Here is a 23,911-nt window from a genome sequence, read left to right as displayed (position 1 = left end):
GGAGCCAGTGCAGGTCTCTCAGGTGTCCGGAGATGTGGCTGTTGCGTGGGATGTCGAAGATGAGTCTGGCTGAAGCGTTCTGGATCCGCTGAAGTCTCTTCTGGAGCTTGGCGGTGGTTCCGGCGTAGAGGGCGTTGCCGTAGTCCAGTCGGCTGGTGACGAGGGCCTGGGTGACGATCTTCCTGGTCTCCGTGGGGATCCACCAGAAGATCTTCCGTAGCATGCGCAGGATGTTGAAGCACGCCGAGGAGACGGCGTTGACTTGCTTGGTCATGGAGAGGGAAGAGTCCAGGATGAAGCCCAGGTTGCGTGCGTGGTTAGTCGGTTTGGGTGTGGTGCCCAGGGCGGGGGGCCACCAGGAGTCGTCCCAGGCGGTGGGCGTGGAGCCCAGGATGAGGACCTCCGTCTTGTCTGAGTTCAGTTTCAGGCGGCTGGTCGTCATCCACTCGGCTACCTCCTTCATCCCTTCGTGCAGGTTGGCTCTGGCGGCGGCGGGGTCGTTGGTCAGGGAGAGGATCAGCTGGGTGTCGTCGGCGTAGGAGATTATGTTGAGGTTGTGTTGGCGTGCGATGGCCGCGAGGGGGCTCATGTAGACGTTGAAGAGGGTAGGGCTCAGCGAGGATCCTTGAGGGACGCCGCAGATGACTTCGGTGGCTTCTGACTTGTACGGTGGTAGGCGGACTCTCTGTGTTCTTCCGTCGAGGAAGGAGACGATCCATTCCAGTGCCTTCTCCTGGATTCCGACGTTGCTGAGACGTTGCACTAGGGTGCGGTGGCAGACAGTGTCGAAGGCCGCGGAGGGATCTAGGAGGATGAGGGCCGCTGTTTCTCCGTTGTCCATCAGGGCTCGGATGTCGTCGGTGGCGGCGATGAGGGCGGTCTCGGTGCTGTGGTTGGCTCGGAAGCCGGACTGCGAGGGGTCGAGGGATCCGTTCGTCTCGAGGAAGGCGGCCAGCTGTTTGTTGACGGTCTTCTCTATGACTTTGGCTGGAAACGGGAGGAGCGAGACTGGGCGGTAATTCTTGAGTTCGGTGGGGTCTGCTGTAGGTTTCTTGAGGAGAGCGCTGAGTTCTGCGTGCTTCCAGCTCTCGGGGAAGGTGGCGGTGTCGAAGGAGGTGTTGATGATGTCCCGCAGGTGGGGTGCGATGACAGCGTCGGCCTTGTTGAAGACGTGGTGAGGGCAGGGGTCGGTCGGAGATCCGGAGTGGACGGAGTTCATCATGCGGACGGTGTCTTCGGTGCTGATCGGAGTCCAGGCTCGGAGGGCGGCGTTGCTGTGGTCGTGGTGTTCGTTGGTTGAGTGCAGAAGCTGTTGTGTATGTCCGCGATCTTGTTGTGGAAGTAGAAGGCGAGGGAGTTGCAGAGATCTTGCGAAGGGGTGATGTCGTTGTTTCCGGCGTTGGGGTTGGAGAGCTCTTTCACGATGTTGAAGAGTTCCTTGCAGTTGTGTGCGTTGTTGTCCAGCCGGTCCTTGAATGCAGATTTCTTGGCGGTGCGGATCAGTTGGTGGTGCTTCTGGGTGGCGAGTTTGAGGGTGGTCTTGTTGTCCGGTGTAGGTTCCTTTCTCCAGACTTTCGAGGGCTCGGCAGTTCTTCTTGGAGCTCTTGAGTTCGTCGGTGAACCATGGGGCTTTCTTGCTGCCGGGTCTGCTGGGCGGGGTCCTCAGCGGGGCGAGTTCGTCCGCGCAGTTGCTGATCCACTTCGTGAGGTTGTCGGCGGCCTGGCTGGGGTTCACTGAGCTGGCAGGAGGGTGCTGGCTCAGGGAAGCGGCGAGCTGGTCGGCTGTGATCTTGTTCCAGCTTCTACGGGCAACCTGTTGCTGGTGGTGGTGGATCGTCGTTCTCTTGAAGGTGAAGTGTACGCAGCTGTGGTCCGTCCAGTAGAGTTCTGTGGCGTGGCTGAAGGCGATGTCTTTGCTGGATGAGAAGACGGCGTCGAGTGTGTGTCCGGCGAGGTGGGTGGGGGTGCTCACCAGTTGCTTCAGTCCAAGGTTGGCGAGGTTGTCGAGCAGGGTGCTGGTGTTGCGGTCGTTGTTGTTCTCCAGGTGGAAGTTGAGGTCCCCCAGGAGGATGTAGTCCGGTCCAGGGAAGACATGGCTTGGCAGTGCGGTCTGGACTGGTCCCATGAGGCACAGGGTCAGACCGATTTTTATATAGCCATTTCTGAACTGGGGTGGCGGAGTGAGCTAAAGAATGATGATGGATTAAACCCAGATTAGTTGACTGAGGGTGAGTGCTTGCAATGTTCAACACTCCGTCCATCATCCCCTTTGGTTTTGCGTTGGATGAAACCAGCCATTTATATAACTGGAGACCAATAAGGTGAGATTTCAAAAGACCAGTTTGTCTCGCACAGAAGAAAAGAAATTACAGAAATCAGTTTATATAATGTTCTTACGTGGACTCCATTTCTCGAAGTTTTGCTCCAGCATTTAGCTGTATGTTCTTTCGTTGCCAATTAAGATCCTGAATATTCTTCCTGAAAAACAAAAGTCCATTTCAATAAAATAACATTGCGACCAGGAACATTTGCTTAAACGCATACTGCACAAATCATGTGGAGAAATACTATAATGTGGCAAAACTGTTACAACTGTGCACTGTATAACATTCTTATACACTTATACACCTTGTTAAGATAACATTCACATTAACATATGTTAAAGATACTTCTAAAGCGCACGTACAACATACTGTTTCATGGCACTGACACCTTAAAGGATTTTTAATGAACTTCTTTAATTCAAGAATATGTTTTAGGTTCATTTGTATTTTGCCTATGTACCAAACATTCCTGACCTAGCTATGAAGGTTTAAAATCAATTGAAGTTTGACCCCAAAATATATTTAGGGTTCACCCCAAAACGAGAATTAAGTCTGAAGGTGAGCACTAGAATATGTTCAAGGGAAGGCAGGCGAAGGTACAGCTACTTCATTCATGGTGCACTCAAACAAAAAGGTTATATTTTCTCCCCGAAAACAAACTATACTGCAATCAACTTGCTGAGGGTCATGTGCATGAATGATAAGCAACGGGTTTCTCATCCAGCGTAAGTTAAGCTTCCATGAACTGCATTTATGACCCAAATAGCCTTTGAACAAGGAAGGTGGGGCTTCAAGATGTGAGGGCTTAAAACGCAATTCCTTCTCCATGCTCTAATCTTCAAGGAATTATCCAGTAGTTTAATTCCTAACATAAGTAGTAGTGTACACCATGTATACACTACAGAAATAAGTCAATGACACAATGAGTTTTATGTATATTGCACTACATAATGTTCGAACACACATTAAAAAAACATTGAGGCTTTTTACCCCTATGCCTACAAATCAACATTATATTTTAGATCAGTTTAGATTTTCCTTACCCTCCTTTTTAGCGGAGGTTCAAAATGAGGGGGCATGGTGGGCAAAAGCATGATATGTTGCTACCCAAGAGATTAGCAGTGGTTAGACAAACTGCAAACATACCCTTCATCACCTTCTGTTTATTTGATGAATCGCCCTAAGTGGAAAGGGTATGCCCAGACGTGCGTACCATGTGAAACCATGTGTGCCACTGAAACCAAGCTATTCCTGGCTGATGAGCCCTGATTAGGATCGAACCAGTTCTATGTTGCTTGTGTTTCAGTTTGCGGATGACCCAACCATTCTGGCTGGACTGTTCCCATAAGTAGCAGGGTCAATGCTGATTTGCATATGGCTGGGTCCAAACTGCAGTAGCATGGTGGGCAAAAAAAACAATAGGTTGGGATGCTACTCAGTGATTGCTAGTGGTTAGAAAGATTGCAAGTATTCCTCTCATCACCTTGTGTGTGTTTAAAATGCTTCGAGTTGCCAGCTGGCTCTGTGTTTTAGTATCTGGGTGCAACGCTGCCTCTGTCCAAGTATTAGGGCTGCTGGTGACACTTCAAAAGTGTGCCCTGGCCCAGACCAGATGTGGACCCCAATGTTACGGGAACAGACTCGGGATAACAAGTATTTAATGACAGTCAAAAACATGTGGCATAATCTATGCCGGGGGGGGGGGGGGGGGGGGGGGGGAGCGAGGGAGAAAGAGAGCGAGAGAGAAAGAGAGCGCGAGAGAGAGCGAAAGAGAGAAAGAAAGAGCAAGCGAGCATGTGTGTGTGTGTGTGTGTGTGTGTAGAGGGGCTCAACAAAGAGTAGGGCAAAACAATTAAATACGTTAGAACCCAATCAACAACTGCAAGCCCAAAAAAGAGAAGGCGCCGGACTCATTTGAGAGTGGGACTAGAGCCAATTTATTTCATGTCTTCCAGTGACGCTGGCAATCATGCAGTGAGTGATGGAAGTTTGGAGCTTAATTTGTTTGTCACTGAAAGCGGAAACTATACAAAGTAACAACTTAACTGGTCCAGGCAGGCCGTCGCCATCGGAACTAACTGGACTATTTGCCCTTTGCCCGGCTCATTATTGCCAGGGGCAGCAGCCCTCAGAGCTACCTGTAGTGTCTTGTAGAGCATTAGGAGCTAGACTGTTGGTGATATCAGTATTTAACACTGTGACAGGGACACCAGCCTGAAACTGTGTTAGTCTAACCTCTGATGCATGGTACTTGGCTCCCTCCGATCACCAACATGGAGGACGTCCCGGGCCTTAGCTTCAATGAAGACACGATAGCGGAGGCATTAAGAACAACGCCTTCAATACTTACCAACCCCCCTGCCTCCACGTCTGGAGCATCTTCTGATGAGTGGGCAACATTAACGGAGATGAAGAAAGAATTGATTAGAATAACGATCCATGGGATCATGATGACGCAGTATCTACGAAGTAATATAGCTCCGCAAGTCCTGATTGTTAACATAATTCCTAGACTGTTCCTGGATGATAAACCGTTCAAAGTAGATTGGTGCCAAGTGTCTTGGAAGTGCACCAAGGATCTGCTCTTTCTGATCAGCCAAACAGCGAAACGCCTCTCCGATGCATTACAAGATAAGATTACAGCTCTAGAAGCTACCATGAAAAATGCCATTTTGAAGAACAACAAAACGGCTTTCACTACCAAACTATCGGAGATCAATCAAGAAATGGCTGACCACCATGAATTTCTACTAAAACAAAAGACCACGAAACTTGAGAAGGATATTGCCAAATTTGCAAAAGAAAAAGTATATCCCTACCTTAAAGATGACTATAAAGGGAAAAAGACCACCTACTCATCTGACGACAATTCGGGTAACGATAATAGACGCGGGTCGACCAGCAGTGATTCCAGTGGGGGTTACCCTCCAAGGAATTCCAGACCACCACGTGCATGGCTACAACGTTACCACCAAGGTCCAGTATTCCATGGACCACCCCATATGACCCCATCGTGGCAGTACCCTTTCTACCCACAAGGCCCCCCGCAATTCTACCCCCTGAATCCGCCACCTTTTCAAGGCAGAGGTTGGGGCAGAGGAAGAGGGCGAAAGCGAGGCGGGAACAAAGGCGTGCAATGGCAGGACCAAGTACCGACACCAACTGCGATGGAAACCAGGAGCACAACATCCAGAGGGAGGAGAGCCTGATCGTGAACTTATCGAACAGGATTCTATCACCAACGGAAAAGAGTGTGTTGGAAAAAGGGCTAGGGTTTGTTCCCACTCCTATCCCGGATACATTGCAGGAAATGATTGAATTGAAGCAATTCTTTAGGCAGATACGCCTCCGGGCCTACTTTGAGAACCAACCTGAACTCCCGAGTCAAGATACAGGTCTCAGGAAGCCCTCGACCTTCACACCCACTGATGGAATGGTACCACCGGAAATTCTAACGTTTGAGCGAGCAGTGCTCAGGAGCCTACGGAACAAACCGACCACCAACCCATTTCACAATTTGTCAACCGCAGAAAGACAGGCTTCCATTAGCCTGGGGAGGGATGAATCCATTGTGATCAAGCAAGCGGACAAAGGGGGTGCCACGGTCATACAGAACTATGAGGATTATGACCGTGAATGCAGACGGCAACTGGCTAATACAACCCACTACAGACTTCTCACTGAAGATCCAACTAGACGGCTCACCACAACCATCATGAGTCTTGTCATTGAGGCTGAGACCAATGAGTGGATAAGTAGGAAGGAAGCAGAGTTCCTGGTTACAGCGGACCCTGTTACACCTTATTTTTACACCCTTCCCAAAATACATAAGGGTGTCTCCCCAGTCCCGGGTAGACCCATTGTCTCCGGTATCGGATCAGTATTGGAGCCTCTGTCTCAGTTTTGTGACGCTTTGTTCCAACCTCTAGTTAGACAAATTCCATCTTATTTACAAGATACTAGAGATGTTCTTCGTCTGTTGGCAGACATTGACGGAAGAGAGGACATTGAACTTCTGCTTACCCTCGATGTCGAGGCGTTATACACGAACATCCCGCAGCAAGCTACCCTTGAAGTGGTTGAATCACTGTTAAGGGAAGAGGAATGGCAATCCCCTACACCGATAGCCTTTATTATGGAGCTTGCAAACATTGCACTTACAGAGAACTTTTTTAGATACGAATCCCAGCTGTACCATCAAGTGAGTGGAACCTCGATGGGTTCAACTTTTGCGCCGAGCCTGGTGTGTATCTACATGGCCTCGTTCGAAAAGAACCATATCTACCCCCCAGAACAGAATCCGTTTCGAGACAATCTTACCTTCTGGCGTCGATACATCGACGACATCTTTGTCTTTTGGAAGGGAGATCGATCGAGTTGCGAGGCCTTCTGTTTGTGGATAAACCAACAAAACCCTTTCCTGAAATTTACTGGCACAATTTCTGATACATCCATACCTTTCCTAGATCTGACGATCTGCCTGGATCCAGGAACAATCAGCACCACCCTTTTCAAGAAGGAGACGGACAGAAACAGTTTACTCCTCTACAACAGTCACCACACTAGAGCGTTGAGGGACAATCTGCCTTTCGGGCAATTCCTCCGCTTACGGAGAAACTGCAGCACAGTCAAAGACTACAAACAAGAAGCAAGTCTTCTGCAACATAAACTCCTGGATAGGGGATACCCCACACGACTGTTACAGAAATCTTTCAAAAGAGCTTTGAACAACAATAGAGAGGCTCTACTTGAAGTCCATCCGAAGGAACCTGATAACACCATCACCTGTGGGACATCCTTCACCAAGCATTCGGCACTCCTTAAAAAAACTGTGAACCAACACTGGGGGATTCTAAACTCTGCTGGGATGGAGCTGTCACGCCCACGTTTTGCATTCAAGAGAACGGCAAACTTGAAAGATACATTGATCCATACCCGTCCGAAGAAATCAAGCACCCAACCGGCCAGGACCCTTTGGGACATTCCACCAGTCACGGGACATTACCGTTGTGATTCCTGCACCGTGTGCCCTCAAACTATCCAGGGGAAAACGATCAAACTGGATAAAGACTTTACATGGACCTTCAACAGACACACTAACTGTAACAGTGCTAGGTGCATTTATGTCCTTATCTGCCCATGTCAAATGCTCTATATTGGAATGACGATGCGCCCCGTCAAACAACGCATCATAGAGCACAACAGTAACATTCGATGCCATAAGACACACACGAGACTTTATGAGCACTGCAGAGAACTAAATCACTCTCCTGAGAACATACGATGGACTGTCCTCGAATGTCACCCTGGCAAAAATCAACAAGCCCTCTTCAGATTGGAACAGAGATGGGTGCATCGCTTGCATACCGATGAGCTCGGCCTCAATGATGCGGTGCCATGGACGATGCTAGCCAGATAGCTCGATATGTGGACTTGATTGTCCCCCCCACAGTAATTACTGATGCCTTCTTACCTATGATCAACCCATTCCAAAATGGCGCCCATAACCATAGCCCCACAGGGCTGGGCCGTCTTTACTTTCCACACCCGCGTCGAGTAACCTAGCAACTCACGTTGGACACGCCTTGAGAGCTCCCGCTCTACCGGCTTTTTTAAACACCGGTTGCACTCGTCGTCGACTCCGGCTGTCCTGCGATCATCTCGACGTGGGTGGGGTAGGTGACTAGATGCCCTCTGCCAGCAACTTACCAGGTAAGGTGACTTGATCCAAAACAAGGAATACCACGGTTCCTCTCTGCCTGCCGTGGCCATTCCTAAGGCGGCACGACATGGTAAGCCTCACCGCTAACTTGTTCTCCGACCTTTACTCGTCCCTAGGTAATTTACATACAGTTCTGGCCCCACCAGGTCAGCCTAGGGGTTCTCCTACCGGGGACTGCGGGTAAGATTACCATCCTTTGATTTTCCTGTGGACATCATCCTCGCATGCCTGGTTATTTGGAATCGGTAGCATTACCTTATCGATGCGATGCAATCTTTTACCGCATTTTTAGAGTGTCAATTTGGTCCTCTTTCTCTGAATTTTCAAACTTTGTTTAAACATGTGTGTGCGGATACACAGACTCACAATTTTGTTGTGTGTCCTTTACACATAACACAGGTTGTTGCGGCACACCGGATATAATGATTATTGTGCATGCCAACTTTAGGGCACACATTACGCATGCCGACTTCCTACACACCTTGATCACATATTAAACGGGGCAACCCCTCGTTTAAACATTTCCTTCTTACCTCCTCTCTCATTGTGAATATCACCTATTTTAACCATTGTACTGCTCTCTGACAATTGACATGTCATTGACTGATCCTCCTTTTTGTTTCCTTCCTATCTCTGGGTAGGTCCTCAATGGAGGTTTGATCCTACGACACTAAACCAGGTCGTATCCTCGATTTCTCATACTATTGAGAAATCTTTGAGCAATTATATGAGCACTTTTTTGGTCCTGAAGAATTGCCTTAGCGGCAAGAAACATGTCGACCACACTTGCACTAAGGGTTGAATGAGGTTGGATACCTAACTGTCTCACCTCAATACCCCTTAATTTTTAATAAAGCAGTGAGCCATGCTATTAAAATTTCACCCAATGGACTCCACTGACTTTTTTTAGACTCACTTCACTCACGCTCACTATTGCACTTTTTTAGGCCCCTCACACACACACACCCTACGGCAAAGGAATAAAAGAACTCCACCAAAGTGCAGCACCTGGTGCTGCCCGACGGGCATTGCACCGCCAGCTTGTCGAAGGGGCAGGATACCGATGATGACGCTGGACGACCATCGGGTGGGATGACAACAGTTGTCCAACCGATGTCTTGTGTGAGGTATCCCTGAAATTCCGACTAAGGGTTCACTTTTCACTTTTATTTCTACCCCCATGAGAGAGAGAGGTTAATAGGAGTCATTTAGTTGACTCTTTCTGGGGAACTTTGTACTTTTTTGTTGTGTAGTACTTGGCTGGGCTAAACATAACCACCAACACAAAATGTATTCCCAGAGAAGCAGTGTCATTCTGTCTCATACAATATAATGCACTTAATTATAGCCTGCATAACATTGCATTCTAGACACAGTATTAGCTAATATGAACTAGGACCATACCTCAGCTTCTGCAGTTCCTTCTGGGAGTTTTCTATCATACGAACCAAGTTACTATTAGATGGGAAAATAAAAGTGAAATTAATCTCAAGCCAATTCAATCATTAAAATGCATAGCGTTTGTCACTTAAATATTTACATGAAGAGTTCATGTAATTCAAGAGCAAACTCCATATTTAAATATGCTTTCCTCGCTTGGAATGACATCGCATTATTTATACATGTATTGCACAATTCTTAGCGCTACCAGTTCTAATACACTATGCTGTGCATTTTACACCTCCTAAAACACTAATGTAGTAAGTCAATTCCACAATAGAAAAAAAAGACTTTTACCCCAAAAAAAAAAACAGGTGAACAGAAACCAAGTATAATAAATTGAACCAGTACAACAAATTACTGCAAAGGGGAACCTTTAGTGGACAGACACACTGTGTAGTAAATACACACCTTCAAAGTCTACATGCAGGTGCAGAATAACTATCTTTTGGTATTTATCAATATTCCCAATAGTACCTCTGAAAAGTGGTTGGTGCCAGGTGAGCACTTCGAGCTGTACTACTATCAGGCCTCGGAAAATCATAAAAATGTCACTAGACCTGCAGGTCTAGTGACTTAAATAATCTACTTGACTTATTTGTAATGCTCTTGACCCAGAAACAGGTTACATTATTTGATCGTGGACAAATAATTTAATCATTGAGCCACCATCTTTTTATTCTCCCATATGAGAGCATCTTCAAATGTGCGAGTTCAGCAGGTCTTGTACAAACAACTCTAATGTTTGCTTTGAGAAACTTTTTTCCACATATAATACAAATCTAGCCACATATAGCATACACATGACCCCAGACTTGCCTCTTAGTTCATTAACAGCATTTTCATCTGGGCAGGGGATGGAATGTTTCTCAAATCATGTTAAAAAAACTATCACTTAATAAATACATAAATAAAGCATAACGTGGCAGCACACGGTCATTAGTAATCAGCAGATTTTACATTGAAATGACCATAAACTTTCCCACTGACATGCAGCTTTACTGATAAAATTATATACAATAGTGTTAGGAAATAGAGTTTCTGCAAATAGGTGACATTTGCACATCCCCACGTAAAGTGTTCTGGTTTGTTTTGCTCCTATTTAACTTTCTTTGCATCATACTTCTTAATTACAATATATATTTTGAAATATTTGTAATATTAATTTGCAGGCTATTTATTCAAATGTTATGTGTTAGAGAAAAATAACTGAAATCTCAGACAGCTCACTTGACAATAACCTCCGACTCCAGTAAGAGACAAAAATAAACCTAATTTTCCAGGTAGCAATTAGTTAAAAGACAAACTGACATTTGACCTCTTTCCTTGAACAGACAGCAAATGTGTCTAGCTAAAAACAAGATTTAATGTAATCTTTATTGCCCATTCACTTTCTGAATGAACAGAACACCTGTTCCTTTCTAGCCAAAGTTTACCTCCCCTGATAAACTTTTAATTGCAATTGTGAATGGGAGTGTAGATTTTTCGAGGTCTGTACTGGGAATGACTGTTGATTCTTACTGCAGGGCCTGTTCTCTTGTGCGGAGTTGAAGTGAGCAGAAGAAAAGAGCCTAACATGTAAAAACACTTTCTCTTGGTCTACAAGGAAGACGTTTTTCCCCATGGAGAAAGCCCTTACGATAAATCTACACCAAATGTGGGGGTGATCCATTCCCTGTCCAATCCTGAAAGGAGAGTTACTCCAGCCCCAGGTTGCAGTAAATCTCTTAGCATCCCGAGGGTGGGAAAGAGATGTCTGCACTCTGAGATCTATTGCAACCGCCCCAAATCGTTGCATATTCCAAGCAGGCATCAAAAAAAGATGAATTTAGTTGCAAATTTACGTTTGTAAAGTAACACTCCTGTCTCTTCAAATCAAAATTCGAACCTTCAATTATGTTTGCCAATGAACTCAAATAATTAAGAGGCTACTGCAGTGTTCTTAATCCCTTCGGTGTGCATGACGAACCATGGCCGTCATGTGTCACGGTTGGTATGTGCAGAGGACGGCCCGGGGCCATCCGAATCCCACCCAGTATTTAAATCGCCCGCACAGGGCAAAAATGTGCACATCGCCGAAGGGGTTAAATGTCATTACATATAAAAACATGTATTAAAAAAATTGGCAAAAATTTTAATATTAAAAAAGTAGATCAAGATGAATAACTATACATTTATGTACAAAAACGAAATTGCATCTTTATTGAAAAATTCCACCTTTGTGAACTAGAAGTCAACTCCTGACTCAGAAATACGTAGTTAGGTAGGTCCTAAAATCCACGCATGAGGTGACTGACCGGTCACAGGTGGGGTGGCAAGCAGCTGGCAGACAAAGATGCAAACAGGAAACCCTAGATCAATCCCACAGATAGGTGCAGCGACACCACAATGGTCCAGGGAGATTGTTCCCAAAAAACATCCACATGCACGGAGGGGTGCGCGAGTTCCCTAAACACCAGATGGCACACAAAGCTAGGGAAACACAGCCAATCAGGACACAGTGCACGCAATGATCACGCGCTACCCATGCCGGATACCTGGACACATTACCCACTGGCCACATTGTGCCCACCTAGACTCCTCATCTAATACATTAATTTAAGGTTTTAAAGCAGAGTTTCATATTGCTTACCATAAAAAGGATCACCAGAACAATTTTATTGCAGTTAATGAACTGTATAAAAGTCTGTTAGACCGAATTTAAATTAAGACGGTCCACAGGCCCTATGCCGGTGTTTATATTCCTAGCCGCATCGTTGAATTAAGCGACTATTCCTGTTTGCCAAACGCCTCTTCTCTTGTTTTTTCAAGGTATTACATGTTCAAGCAGAAAAAACAATGCCACAAAAAGTCCCCTATACCCCCACCTTCATACATTGAAAGATTCCCACTTCACTGCCTACATCATGCATAAAACTCCTCATGTTATCATTTTTACATGCAATCATTTTTACATGCACTTTTACACAATCAGATTGAAAATAATTTTTAAAATGGACAAAAATAGGGCAATGGTCTTTTCACTGGCTACTAGGACAATAGGGGTTCAGATTAATAGCACAGAGGGAACGGGGGAAGAGTTAAAAAGGGAAGCAATGACAGGAAACTTTAAAAGATCCACATTTGTTTTTAATATAATGCTAGTGGATTGTTCTTAGCTAAATTGGAGCTTTGGCTTTACCCAATCAGATACCCTTTCTATTTCTTTTGCAGAGTAGAACTTGTACATGTATTTTATATAGCGCAAATCACCGACCCGGTATCTAAGCGCTTGCTTAGGGAACCCGTCCTGGTATTCCCCTGTGAGATAACCCCGGCAGGGTATCCACAAGGTGAAAGCCAGGCATCCCACCGCGAGGGGCCGTTGTGGAGATTAAGCAAGCTATTGCCCAGAGTCGCAGACTGTGAACCCGTGAATCGAGTAGGCACCGGAGGGAGAATTGTCGAGTCCGTGGACATTTTAGGACTCAAGACCCCGCCGAGCCGGGAATTGAACCCTGGTCCCGGGCTGACCTCTGCTTCCAGGTCTGCCTCCTCTAACCAGTGAGCCACACTTCTCCACTTGTCACCGATTTGCCAAAGTTAAATTCACAGTAGGAAAAATATGTACTAGCTTCATTTAAGTCTGCCCTGCATAACATACAATATAAAGCAAAACCAAAAGGGGGTGACGGATGGAATGTTGACCATTGCAAGCACTCACCCCCAGTCAACTGATCTGGGTTTAATTCATAATCATTCTTTAGCTCACTCCGCCACCCCAGTTCAGACATGGCCATATGCAAATCAGTCTGATCCTGTGCCTCATGGGAACAGTCCAGCCCAAACTGCCAAGCCATGTCTTCTCTGGACCGGAAACAAGCATCCTGGGACCGATTTCTGGCGAATCAGCAGTCATCAGCCAGGTTAGCTTGAATCCAGTGACAAAGTGAGCAAGGGACCCACGTCTGGGCATACTCTGCCAACTTAGTGCAAACAAAGCAAAACCAAAAGGGATGATGGACGGAGTGTTGAACATTGCAAGCACAGGTCAACTGATCTGGGTTTAATCCATTATCATTCTTTAGTTCACTTCGGTCACTTTGGTTTTACTTTGTTGACTGGGGGTGAGTGCTTGCATTGTTCATCATCCCCTTTGGTTTTAATTTAACATACAATATAAAGCAAAGTTATTAGCAAAATAGTTGGTTCCTAATCGCACACATTACAAATTTTAACAAGCATTATTAGCTAACAGTTTATAGTAATATTTAACTCACAGATTAACAAACACAAACTTGTGGATAAATTGGCAAGATGGTTTGACCAGCATAATGACCGCACATTCCCAGATAAACTTCAGATACACAAGAGCAGTTAGCACAGGTCAAGTAAAGAAAAAATACCAGCCCAAAGATCTCATACTAGGTGGGAGCTGGATAACTAGTCAAACTTGATCCGGTAGGAATATCTAAGCAACGAAATTTAAATTTCAGCAGCTAGACCAGAAGAGGATTTGGCATCAGCAAAAGTAATTATCATGAACCTGAAGAAAAAAAACACAACTATGGCCAATAATTAGTTAAGTGTCAGAGAAAAGTAAAGTTGTTTGTATGAAAATGTAACCCAAATGCATAATGTGATATTACCTAATGCCGAACTTCAACCATCACTTAATGTTTTTACAGCTCATAACTAACCTTCACAGACACTAAATCTATGCCCAGAAAACATGGCAATATTTCAGGGTGTTTTCGTTTTTGTCAAGAAATGCTGGTGAGTCTTGGCAGCTGGACCGCCTGGAAGATAGGACCAACCCACACTCTGGCGCAATCCTCAAAGGCTTAGGGAACTTCAGACTGACACAACAAGTCACCGGGCTCTAGCACACCGCTGAATACACCCTTGACCCAGTCTCCACCTTGTTCAATGGCATCAAAGTCGTGCAGCCACGCCACTCACCTGGACCGACCAGGCCCTCATCCACTTTGAGATCAACACCCCATACAACAAAAGAACTGCCACCACAGGTCAAGCCCGAACGAACCCAGAACATCAACACAGAAACAGACTGGTCACACACACTACGTGAAAATCATCCCAAATACACCAGATCCCGAAGTACAGATATCAACCGCATCAACAAATGAATCTCAGACTGTGTCAATGCCCTGGCGCCCAGCACACTCAACCACCAGGCGAGTCTTAAAAGCAGGCTAAATGGTACTCAAAGGAACTTCGTTCAACCAACTGATACTGCAAACAACTAGAACGAAAATGGAGAGTCAGCCAGAATGAAACTGACAGGATCATCTACAAATCTGAACTAAGATGCTACCACCAACAAACCAGAGAAACCAAGAAGACCCTAGCTGTGAATGAATGTATGAGTGATGTGTCGGGTAGTCATACGGCCAGAGGATAAGAAATGTCTCTTGAATATTTGGGAGCCCACAGACCTCAACAGTAGAAATGAGCTTTGGGCTGCGCTGGGTCAAATGATATCCAAACGGAACATTGCGCAGCTATGGAGAGCGAAGGAGCCACCCAGGGTGGACTCCTAGAAAAATGACATGGACTGGTGTATGTTCAGGGAAAATAACGGTTTTAGTCTCCAGTGGATGACCCCGGAAATGGTCCGCAATATGGAACAAATGGAATAACTATTGTGTATCTGTACCCCCCTTTCGATCTTGTTTCAGAAGACCAACTTGCAGCATAATCAAGGTTGTAACTCGGAAATATTTGTATGCTAGTACCTATGTATGCTCTAGACTCAAAGCATGTACATATTTTCAGTGTCCTGTAATGTCGAGTTTTGACGGTTAATTAAAAAAATGAAGACCCTAGCTGAGTACATAGAACTTGGTTCCAACAGCAGCAAGATCATCACAATCATCAAGGACTTCACCTCCTAATAGACACCTCCTAATAGACACCTCCAAAAACATCACCTCCACTCAAGTTCTAGTTTACAACCCATCAGACCTTTTCAGCAACAAAATTGCCACTATCTACAACGATTTCAACCCTCGACCGAACCCCAGAAGCCACACCACTAGCCTACAGATGGAAAACACAGGAAACACCACACAGTTACCACATGGAAACCAGGAAATCAATCACCACAGAAAAGACAGCTACCATTTGTAGGAGGTTGGTACTGTATATACTATACCAAAGTGAGGTATAGTGTGCACAGAGTCCAGTGGAACCCCAAAGGTAGGCAGAGGTAAGATTAGATAGAACCGTACTCTCTATTTGTGGTAGTTAACAACCATCTTGTGTTTTAGCAGAGTAGTCTACAAAGTCAATCCAGGATTGGTTTTGAGTTTTGTGAGCCCCCCTGAATCTAATTCTATATTCCTCAATTGTGAGTCCAAATCCTTCAATCAGAGTTTGTCAGGGTTCAAAGGATACCAGCCAGTTTCCACGGGAACGAAGAGGAATCCCCAACACCTCCAGAAAACAGAGCCAAAAATGCAACAGTGAACACACTCCTGACAACTGTTCCCTAAAAGTATGGGGGGGGGGGGGAAACCCAAGGAGTGTCCACCACTCTCCCCATACGAATGGTTAAGTAACAGGGCAGGTGCAGATCTGGTTGGTGTAGTCAGGGCTGTAAGAAAACAGGACATGCAATAATACACTAGACACTAGCCAAAGGGCGACCTTTCAACACATTGACATGCTGCAGAGTATGGCCTGAGAAATACGATGCCGGGTCTAATAGAGCAGGACTCATGAAATGACACACACACTCACCAAACTCACAAGAGTAAAAAAAGGGGAAAGACTTGAAGTGCACTGGCCAGCTCTCTCGGGGGATAAAGAGCAGAGCAGCTACACTCTCAAGAGGAGAGACACCCGGCCCGGGAAACTATTCCGAGCGGAGCGCTCTCTCTCGTCAGGGTAAAAAGAAAGAATTAGCCCAGACTGTCCGACTGAGAGCAGGGCTCCTTAAAAGTAAAAGGAAGTTTCAGGAATGACCGCCCGGTTCCGCGGACTCCAAGCACTCGGTAATGGGAAAAAGAGCTCAAATTCCCGGCAGGGGAGAAACGCTCTCCAAATGGCTTTGAGCTAAAAGGGCGGGGCAATAGGTTTCCAACGGGCACAGAATGTCACTCTCCGGACTGGAGGTAACTCGGAAGATGGGGGGACTACCCGCTATTGTGAAGGATGGCAGAACACCAACGGACGTTTAGAATATCCAGAAACCGAGAGGAGACAGGAACAAAACAGCGACTGCCGTGGGAAGGAGCCTCTCGTAACCAGGAAGTAGGAAGGGGGCGTGGTACCAGAACAGTAAGCCAAGCAATGGTCACGTTCCGACAGCCTCTTTACGTGTACGAGGGAACGTCTTAAAAGTATATGCATGCAATGGGAGTCCTGCAGTAGGGATCGTGTGAAAAAGGACACAAGATAAACCTGAGGATAAAAACACATGTCAAGGTCTTCTACAGCGCTCGAGCCTTGAAATCCTAGATATTGTTCAAGGGTCTGATTGGTTCTTTCCGACTGTCCATCTGTTTATAGATGGTAGGCGGTCGAGAGCCTATGATCGATGTCTAGAATGGAGCACAGACCTCGCCAAAACTTTGATATGAATTGGGGGCCTCTATCTGATATTATGACTGTGGGTAGCCCATGAAGCCTTACTACGTGGTCTAGAAAGATGTGAGCCAGTTCTTTAGAGGTGGGAATCTTTCTTAATGAAACTAAATGGGCCATTTTTGACAGCATATCCACTACCACATAAATAGTGTTGTACCCTTGACAAGAGGGAAGGTGAGTGATAAAGTCCATGCTTCTGGTATGCCAGGGAGGAATGGCTATAGTTTTTAATAACCCAGTAGGTGCACAATGTGAGGTTTTTTGTCGTGCACAAGTGGAACAGGCTTGAACAAACGTGACGATATCGTCAGACATGTTTTCCCACCAAAACCATCGGTGGCACAGGTAAACGGTTTTACCGCTTCCAGGATGCCCTACTAAAGCACCGGCGTGACACCACTCCATGATTTTTTGTTGAAGAGCAGGAGCGGGTAAGTACAGTTTATTGTCATGATAATACAACCCTTCTCTGGTAGTGTTGAAGGGACAAGATTAAACTTCTCTGCCTGCAGTGGCCACCTGGTTGAAGTCTAACTGCCTCAAATTCAACTCAAACAAGACTGAGGAATGAATTTTGGGAACAAACTCTCAGCATGGAAATCCAACTGGCGGCAGAGAGACCTAGGACCCACACCAACCCCCACTGCCAAGCACAAAACCTAGAAATCATTTTAGACAAGATCGACATGACTACCCAAGTCAGCTCTGTTGCCACAACTTGCTTCCATAATCTCGAGGATGCTGCTAAACAAATCTTCAAGTGGCTACCAGACTACACCCGGAAAACTGGCACAGAAGTCTTCACAACCAGCAGACTGGACTTTGGAAACACACTATCATCAACAGTTCATGAACAGGCTCCATACCATGCAGAATGCAGCAGCAAGACTCATCCTCGACCTACCATGCCACACCCACATTACACCACACCTCAAGAAACTCCACTTGGTCCTCATATGCAAACATACTCAAGCCAAACTCCTCACACATACAAAGTGGTATACAACATGGGCCACACCTACCTCAATAGCCGCATACACTTCTAGAAACCCTCCACACACCCCTTCTCAGTCACACTCTCAATGGCACACATACCCTGCATACACAAAAGCAGAGCAAGAGGTTCTGCCTTCTCTTTCATCTCTGTCAAAGCATGGAACAACCTCCCACTGCACATCAGAGTCTCCCTGTCACTTCCTGAGCTTAGCAAGAAGCTGAAGACCTCGCTTTTCAAACAAGAATTAGCGATGCAATAGGTCTCGCATTTCTGAGAGTTTGAGCTATTGGCATTGTAAATAACAATGCTTTTTATTTATGTGTTGTGAAAACCTGCAAGCGGTGCGTAAACATGCACCTTGTACTTATAGTCCTTGCTTACGAGAAGCAAGGCTGGCAGTAAAAGAGGCACAGTTACTGCCAGCCTTCCTTGTCGTAAGCAAACTCCTTATGTGTCCGTGGTATGTTTTGTTTTCCCTAGAGCCAACATTCAATTTGGGTTTGACAAAAAAAAAAAAGTGTGCGCAATGGGGCAAAACCAACATGGCATACAGAAGGCAGTGTGATTCTTGCCAGGCAGGTGGGTATCTCTCAATGTGGTGGGAGTTCTTTGCCAGGAGAGCCGAGGCTGTGTTCTCTACTGACTTGTCAGGTTGCAGGGCAGTTTACCAGGCTATAAATTAACCTATTAATCTCCTATCCTTCAAAGCTCAAGCAAAGTGTGAATTAGGTCTACAAACCCCTGTAGTGCCAACCAACGGAACCTCTGCCAGTGTAAACTTCTAGTACACACCTGTGCAAAGCCATGCCTCATAGAGCATATGCTTCACACATCCTAATTCAAATATTCAGAGTAGCCTAAATACATTCTCTTCTTTGGACCATATTTCAAACTATTCAGCCCTAAAAGCAGCCGGCTGTCTACAACATTACCTAGAACTGCACTGTGAAAATGGGTGCACGGTCCTGCGAGCACTGCTGCGCACCCTCATTGGATGTGCCCCTACATACTAGAACAGTTTGGCCAAAGGCAACAAAGGCACAAACTCTCAGATTTATTGTCTGCACTGGTGAGTATGGATACGTTTCAGCCCGCTGTTTCCTTTTTTGCATTGAGAATAACTGACCTGCTTTTGATGAGGAGATGGACCCCTCCCTCAGTGAGATACACACAGAAAGTCAACCCTTTGTATGGTAGTAGCTGAAGGTCATTGGGATACTATGTCACATTTCAAAGAGCACCCTTAGGGTGCACCGACTGTATCCCTACTTCCATGTGGCACATAATTAATGCGCTGCCCGTGATAGCACCTTTGTGGTTATTTAGCATGGAAACATGGGCCAAAGTGTCCATCATCTGCAGGGGGCAGGGCCATTGCCCCAATCACATATGCACTGTGTATAGTAAGTATACCGGTGGGACAAAAAAATCTGGACCTGGCAGAAAGGTAAAACTGAATACGTTTGCATGTTTGCTTATTCGGCACAAGACTATGTTTGTTAATTGTGAATAATTGCAAAGACCGCACATAAAGCATGCAGCTCCCTTTGAGCTTCCAGAAACATGTTATCATTGTTACACAAACTGCAAAGAACCTACGATTGTTTCATAATTTTTCCTTCGTCAGCCACATCATTTAAAAGCATTGGGATATAAAGTTTAAGGAATAAATATCTGGGTTGAGCGAAGAGGACACTGGTTGTGGGGAGAGGAAAACATCTTTCATATGTCATGCGTGTCCCGCAGGAAGACACAAAAAGAGGGCGGGCGCGTTCCCGTGAACATCATTAGATAGTATTGTGTACTGAGCGCAAAACCAGTCGCCTTCTATTTTTGTTTCTAAAGACAGCCGCGGCGAGGCCTGTGCCCGCCAGCCCCAGTAGTAATTTCCCAGTACTTCAGGCTCCTTGAATGTCATCTACTATTGCATTGTTCCGTCCACTCCTTGCCCTCATCTTCCGCATTGCATCAGCTGCAATTTTACATGGAACGGAATAGAAATGAAAGCACTTTACCACATAGTTCCTGGTATTTAAAGGAACAAGAATGTTGTATGCACCAGATATGCATTTTTTTATTATTGTGTGGAGCACCAGAGACTTTTCCGCTGTGCTCTGAGCAGTCTGCTTCAGTGACTTTAAAAAATCTTTCACAATAATATTTAATTTAAAAAAAAAAACAAGAAACATGAGGGAGGAATGTTGGGGTAATTAAAGAAGGAAAAAGGGTGGCGTGGTGTGGCAGGGGGCGGGAAAGCTATCAGAAACAGCTGGGAGGATGCGGGGCACCAAAACGAAGCAGCAACAGCAGGGGTGAATTAGGGACTGTGCTCGGCTTGGTTGCTGCACTCGCGACAGTTTTTCTCCAGTGACTGATAGCAGAATAGACAAAATAGCAAGTTATCACTGATGTTGTCATGACAGCGTCATCGCCTTCGGTTTTCGAAATGTGTTGCATCTGTACAATACGGCATGAAAGTACCAAAACAAATCTACCAAACATAGTGGAATACAGGTTAGGGCTGAAGGTCAAGGCTGTCAAAATACCACTTTTTATCAGCACCACAAGGAGAGAAAGATTGCTGTGCACAGAATTGTTTTAATAAAATTAACAGAGGAAGACACGTTTATACCTCACAACCCAGAGGCAGAAACACCTTGAATTATGTGAAACACATTTATGAACGAAAACCGCCTAAGAAAAACCCACCAATGTTCCAAATCACATTAAAAAACACACAGAAACACAAAAGAGATGCTCTATAACTGGCTATTTCATACGGATGTATCTTGGCTGCCTGAGAAGTAGCCTTTGTTCTAAACATTTTAATGCAGCGTTTGTGTGTTTAGCTGGCTGTCTGTTCCTTCATCTCCAAAACTAAACAAAAATGAACATTAAGCAGGAATATATAGTTATGAACATACCCTATTAGGCGACTCATTAAATGAAATGATTTTTAACTTGAATCTTGGGTTTGTAAATGAATTAGCACACCATACAACGACATTTGTTCCAACTTTTGTCGGGCGGGGTGCCTCATCCATTATTGATTTTAGTTTATGTACACTTAGCTCTGCGAACAGATTGATTAGAGCAAATATCATGGATTTACCACTGAGTGATCATCTGCCACAGGTATTAAAAATGGAGAACCTATTTGCTGCAGTCGATACTAGAGAATGTCAGAACCAAATGGTTCAGGACGTGAGGTTGGGTGCTCAAAATGGTTACAACCGTAAATGGAGCAGACTGGTCCCGGATGATTTCCTGTATAAAATATTGAGTAAATGCATGAGTAGCTTTTCGATCTGTTTAGATGAATGCGCAGAGAACTGTGAAATAATATCCCATTTTAATATCATTTCCAGTAAAATTAAGGAAGCACTGTGGGTTAATAGGAAAAATTCCCTAAAGTCCAATAGGAAATGGTTTGATAGGAAGTGTACTAGAGCTCTAACAAAGCTTAGACATGCAATTCATAATAGACCACGGGATGTAATCCAAATTAGAATTGCAAGGAAGGATTACAACTTAGCTTTGAGGGACAGGAAGGCCTCGATAAAAAGGGAGGCTTGGGACAACCTATGCGATGCCTCAAAATCAAAGGATCCGGCTGCTTTTTGGAGGGTTATTAACACCCCCCTCTTACATGAACAAAAAGCACGCATGGAAATTGCCATCTCAGAAGATGAGTGGGTGGCTCATTTTTCCTCCCTTTATAAGGCTGTGGAACTAACCCCTGAAACAGGCCAGGATGTGGGGTTGCCAAATTTAGATACATCCAGAACTTTGACTGTAACCCTTCCTGAAATCATAGCAAGCCTGAAGGCGACTAAGGGGGGCAAAGCAGCAGGACCAGACGGTATACCAGCTGACCTCTATAAGGCTAACATCGAATTATGGGGGCCACTGTTAGTTCAGCTCTTCAATGCCGCTCTAGCAAATAGCCCAATTCCTACCTGGTTTACATCAGTAATAGTCCCAATCTTCAAGAAAGGGGACAGGCTAAGTTGTACATGCTATAGGCCAATTTCCTTATTGGACTCTTCTATAAAAATCCTGGGGAGAGTGATTTTAGCTAAACTGCAAAGCTGGGCCGAGGATAATGGGGTGTTAAGCGATTTTCAATTTGGGTTCCAAAAGGGTTTAGGGACCATAGAGCAAGGTTTGAATCTTTTCACCTTGCAACAGAAGTATATAAAGGTCAAAAAACAACGTCTATACCTTACATTTGTTGATTTATCATCAGCTTTTGACTGTGTGTCACATATTAAATTATGGTCAATCATGGCTGATTTGGGGGTAGACAATGCCATTATATGTTTTCTGAGAGAGCTGTATTCTGGGGCCACTGCTAGTGTCAGATATGGGAATAATGGTGAATGCAGCAGACAATTTGGGATTGGTCGGGGTGTGCGCCAAGGGTGCGTCCTAGCCCCCTTTCTATTTTTGTTATACATAAATGGAATGGAGAAGCATCTTGTGCAGGAGGGCAGGGACATGCCTATGGTGAGAGGTAGGACTGTCCCTGCACTGATGTACGCTGATGATGCTGTTCTGATGGCGCGCACCCCAATGGCTTTACAAACTTTGGTTACAGCCTTTAACACCTTCATGCTTGGTTTAGACTTGAAAATCAATTGTTCCAAAACTTTATCTATGTACTGTGGGTCCAGAACAAACAAGCATGCAAAGCCAATTTTCATAAATTCCAATCCCCTAGAAAGAACCCCCACCTTCCCCTACCTGGGGATATTGTTCCATGAAAGTGGCTCATGGACTACAGCAATTCATGCTAGATCTTTGTTATTTTCTAAGACCATTATGGCCCTAAAATGTTTTATGAAAAAATTAGGTAAAAAACCCATAAAAGAGATTTTAACTGTTTATAATGCGACATGTATATCTGTAGCCTCATATGGTGCAGGATTATGGGGTTATTCAAACATCAGTTCAATCCAAATCATGGAAAATAAGTTTTTATGTCACATTCTGTCCGTACCCCAAAGTACTGCAACAATGATATGCCATGCTGAATTGGGAATATCCTATGTTACTGATACTATCAGAATTCAGCCAGTCCTTCTTTGGCATAGGGTTTGGACAAATGAAGAATGTGTTGTCAATCGGGCTATTTTAAAGGACATCATGGCATTGGACAATATCAGTGATTTCAAATGGATAGGCTACGTCAGAGACTTTCTTGAAAAAATAAGTTGCCCCCAATACTTTGAGGACCCACAATCAATGGAATACATATCCAGAAGAGACTTGAAAAATCTGTGTATGGCTCACCTCAAGGAAAAGAGATATATAGAGGAGGCGAGAAAAAAGACCGTTTCTGCCCACCAGGATATCCTATGTGGAGAGAAATTGCAGCCATATCTCTCATTGTATATGCCCAATCATGAACGGTACCTCTTGACCCGTTTTAGATTGAATATAGTTTTTAGGACATTATCGTTCCCCGTGATGAATTGTTGGTCGAAGGATTTATGTCTCTGTCCATGTGATGATGTCTCCCAACAATCTGATATACATATTTTATTCTTTTGTAAATTTTATACTCTTCCTCGAAAGAAACTTATCATCCCTATCCTTAAAGATTTAAAGGTATATAGATGCCGCCTAGCGTTCATAGAGTGCCAGAAAATGGATACTGTTTTTATGGTTGCCTCAATTGCAGAATTTTTAAAATTGGTTTTTAAGTGTCTTAAATCAATTCAAATGGATTGATTATTTTTATGGTATATATGTATTTAATCTTGTTGTTTTTCTTTCTCGTGACTTTTTAAAAAAAAAAGTTTACTCTACCTCTTGTAAATTGTACCTTTC

At 44.8% G+C, this 23,911-nt stretch overlaps 1 protein-coding gene across 1 annotated transcript in view; it reads right to left on the bottom strand.

Annotated features, from left to right (window-relative positions):
* BCAS2 (BCAS2 pre-mRNA processing factor) overlaps positions 1-23,911 on the bottom strand; it is a 90,243-nt gene that overhangs the window by 5,798 nt on the left and 60,534 nt on the right. Inside the window, exons 5-6 of the mRNA XM_086923289.1 lie at positions 9,451-9,501; positions 2,398-2,478 (exon numbers count right to left, since the gene is read on the bottom strand). Coding sequence (XP_086779415.1) covers positions 2,398-2,478; positions 9,451-9,501 — 132 coding nt within the window. The remainder of the gene's footprint in view (positions 1-2,397; positions 2,479-9,450; positions 9,502-23,911) is intronic.

This window comes from Lissotriton vulgaris, chromosome 5 (assembly GCF_964263255.1).
Source record: "Lissotriton vulgaris chromosome 5, aLisVul1.2, whole genome shotgun sequence".
NCBI lineage: Eukaryota > Metazoa > Chordata > Amphibia > Caudata > Salamandridae > Lissotriton > Lissotriton vulgaris.
This window is presented reverse-complemented; position numbering and strand designations above follow the sequence as displayed.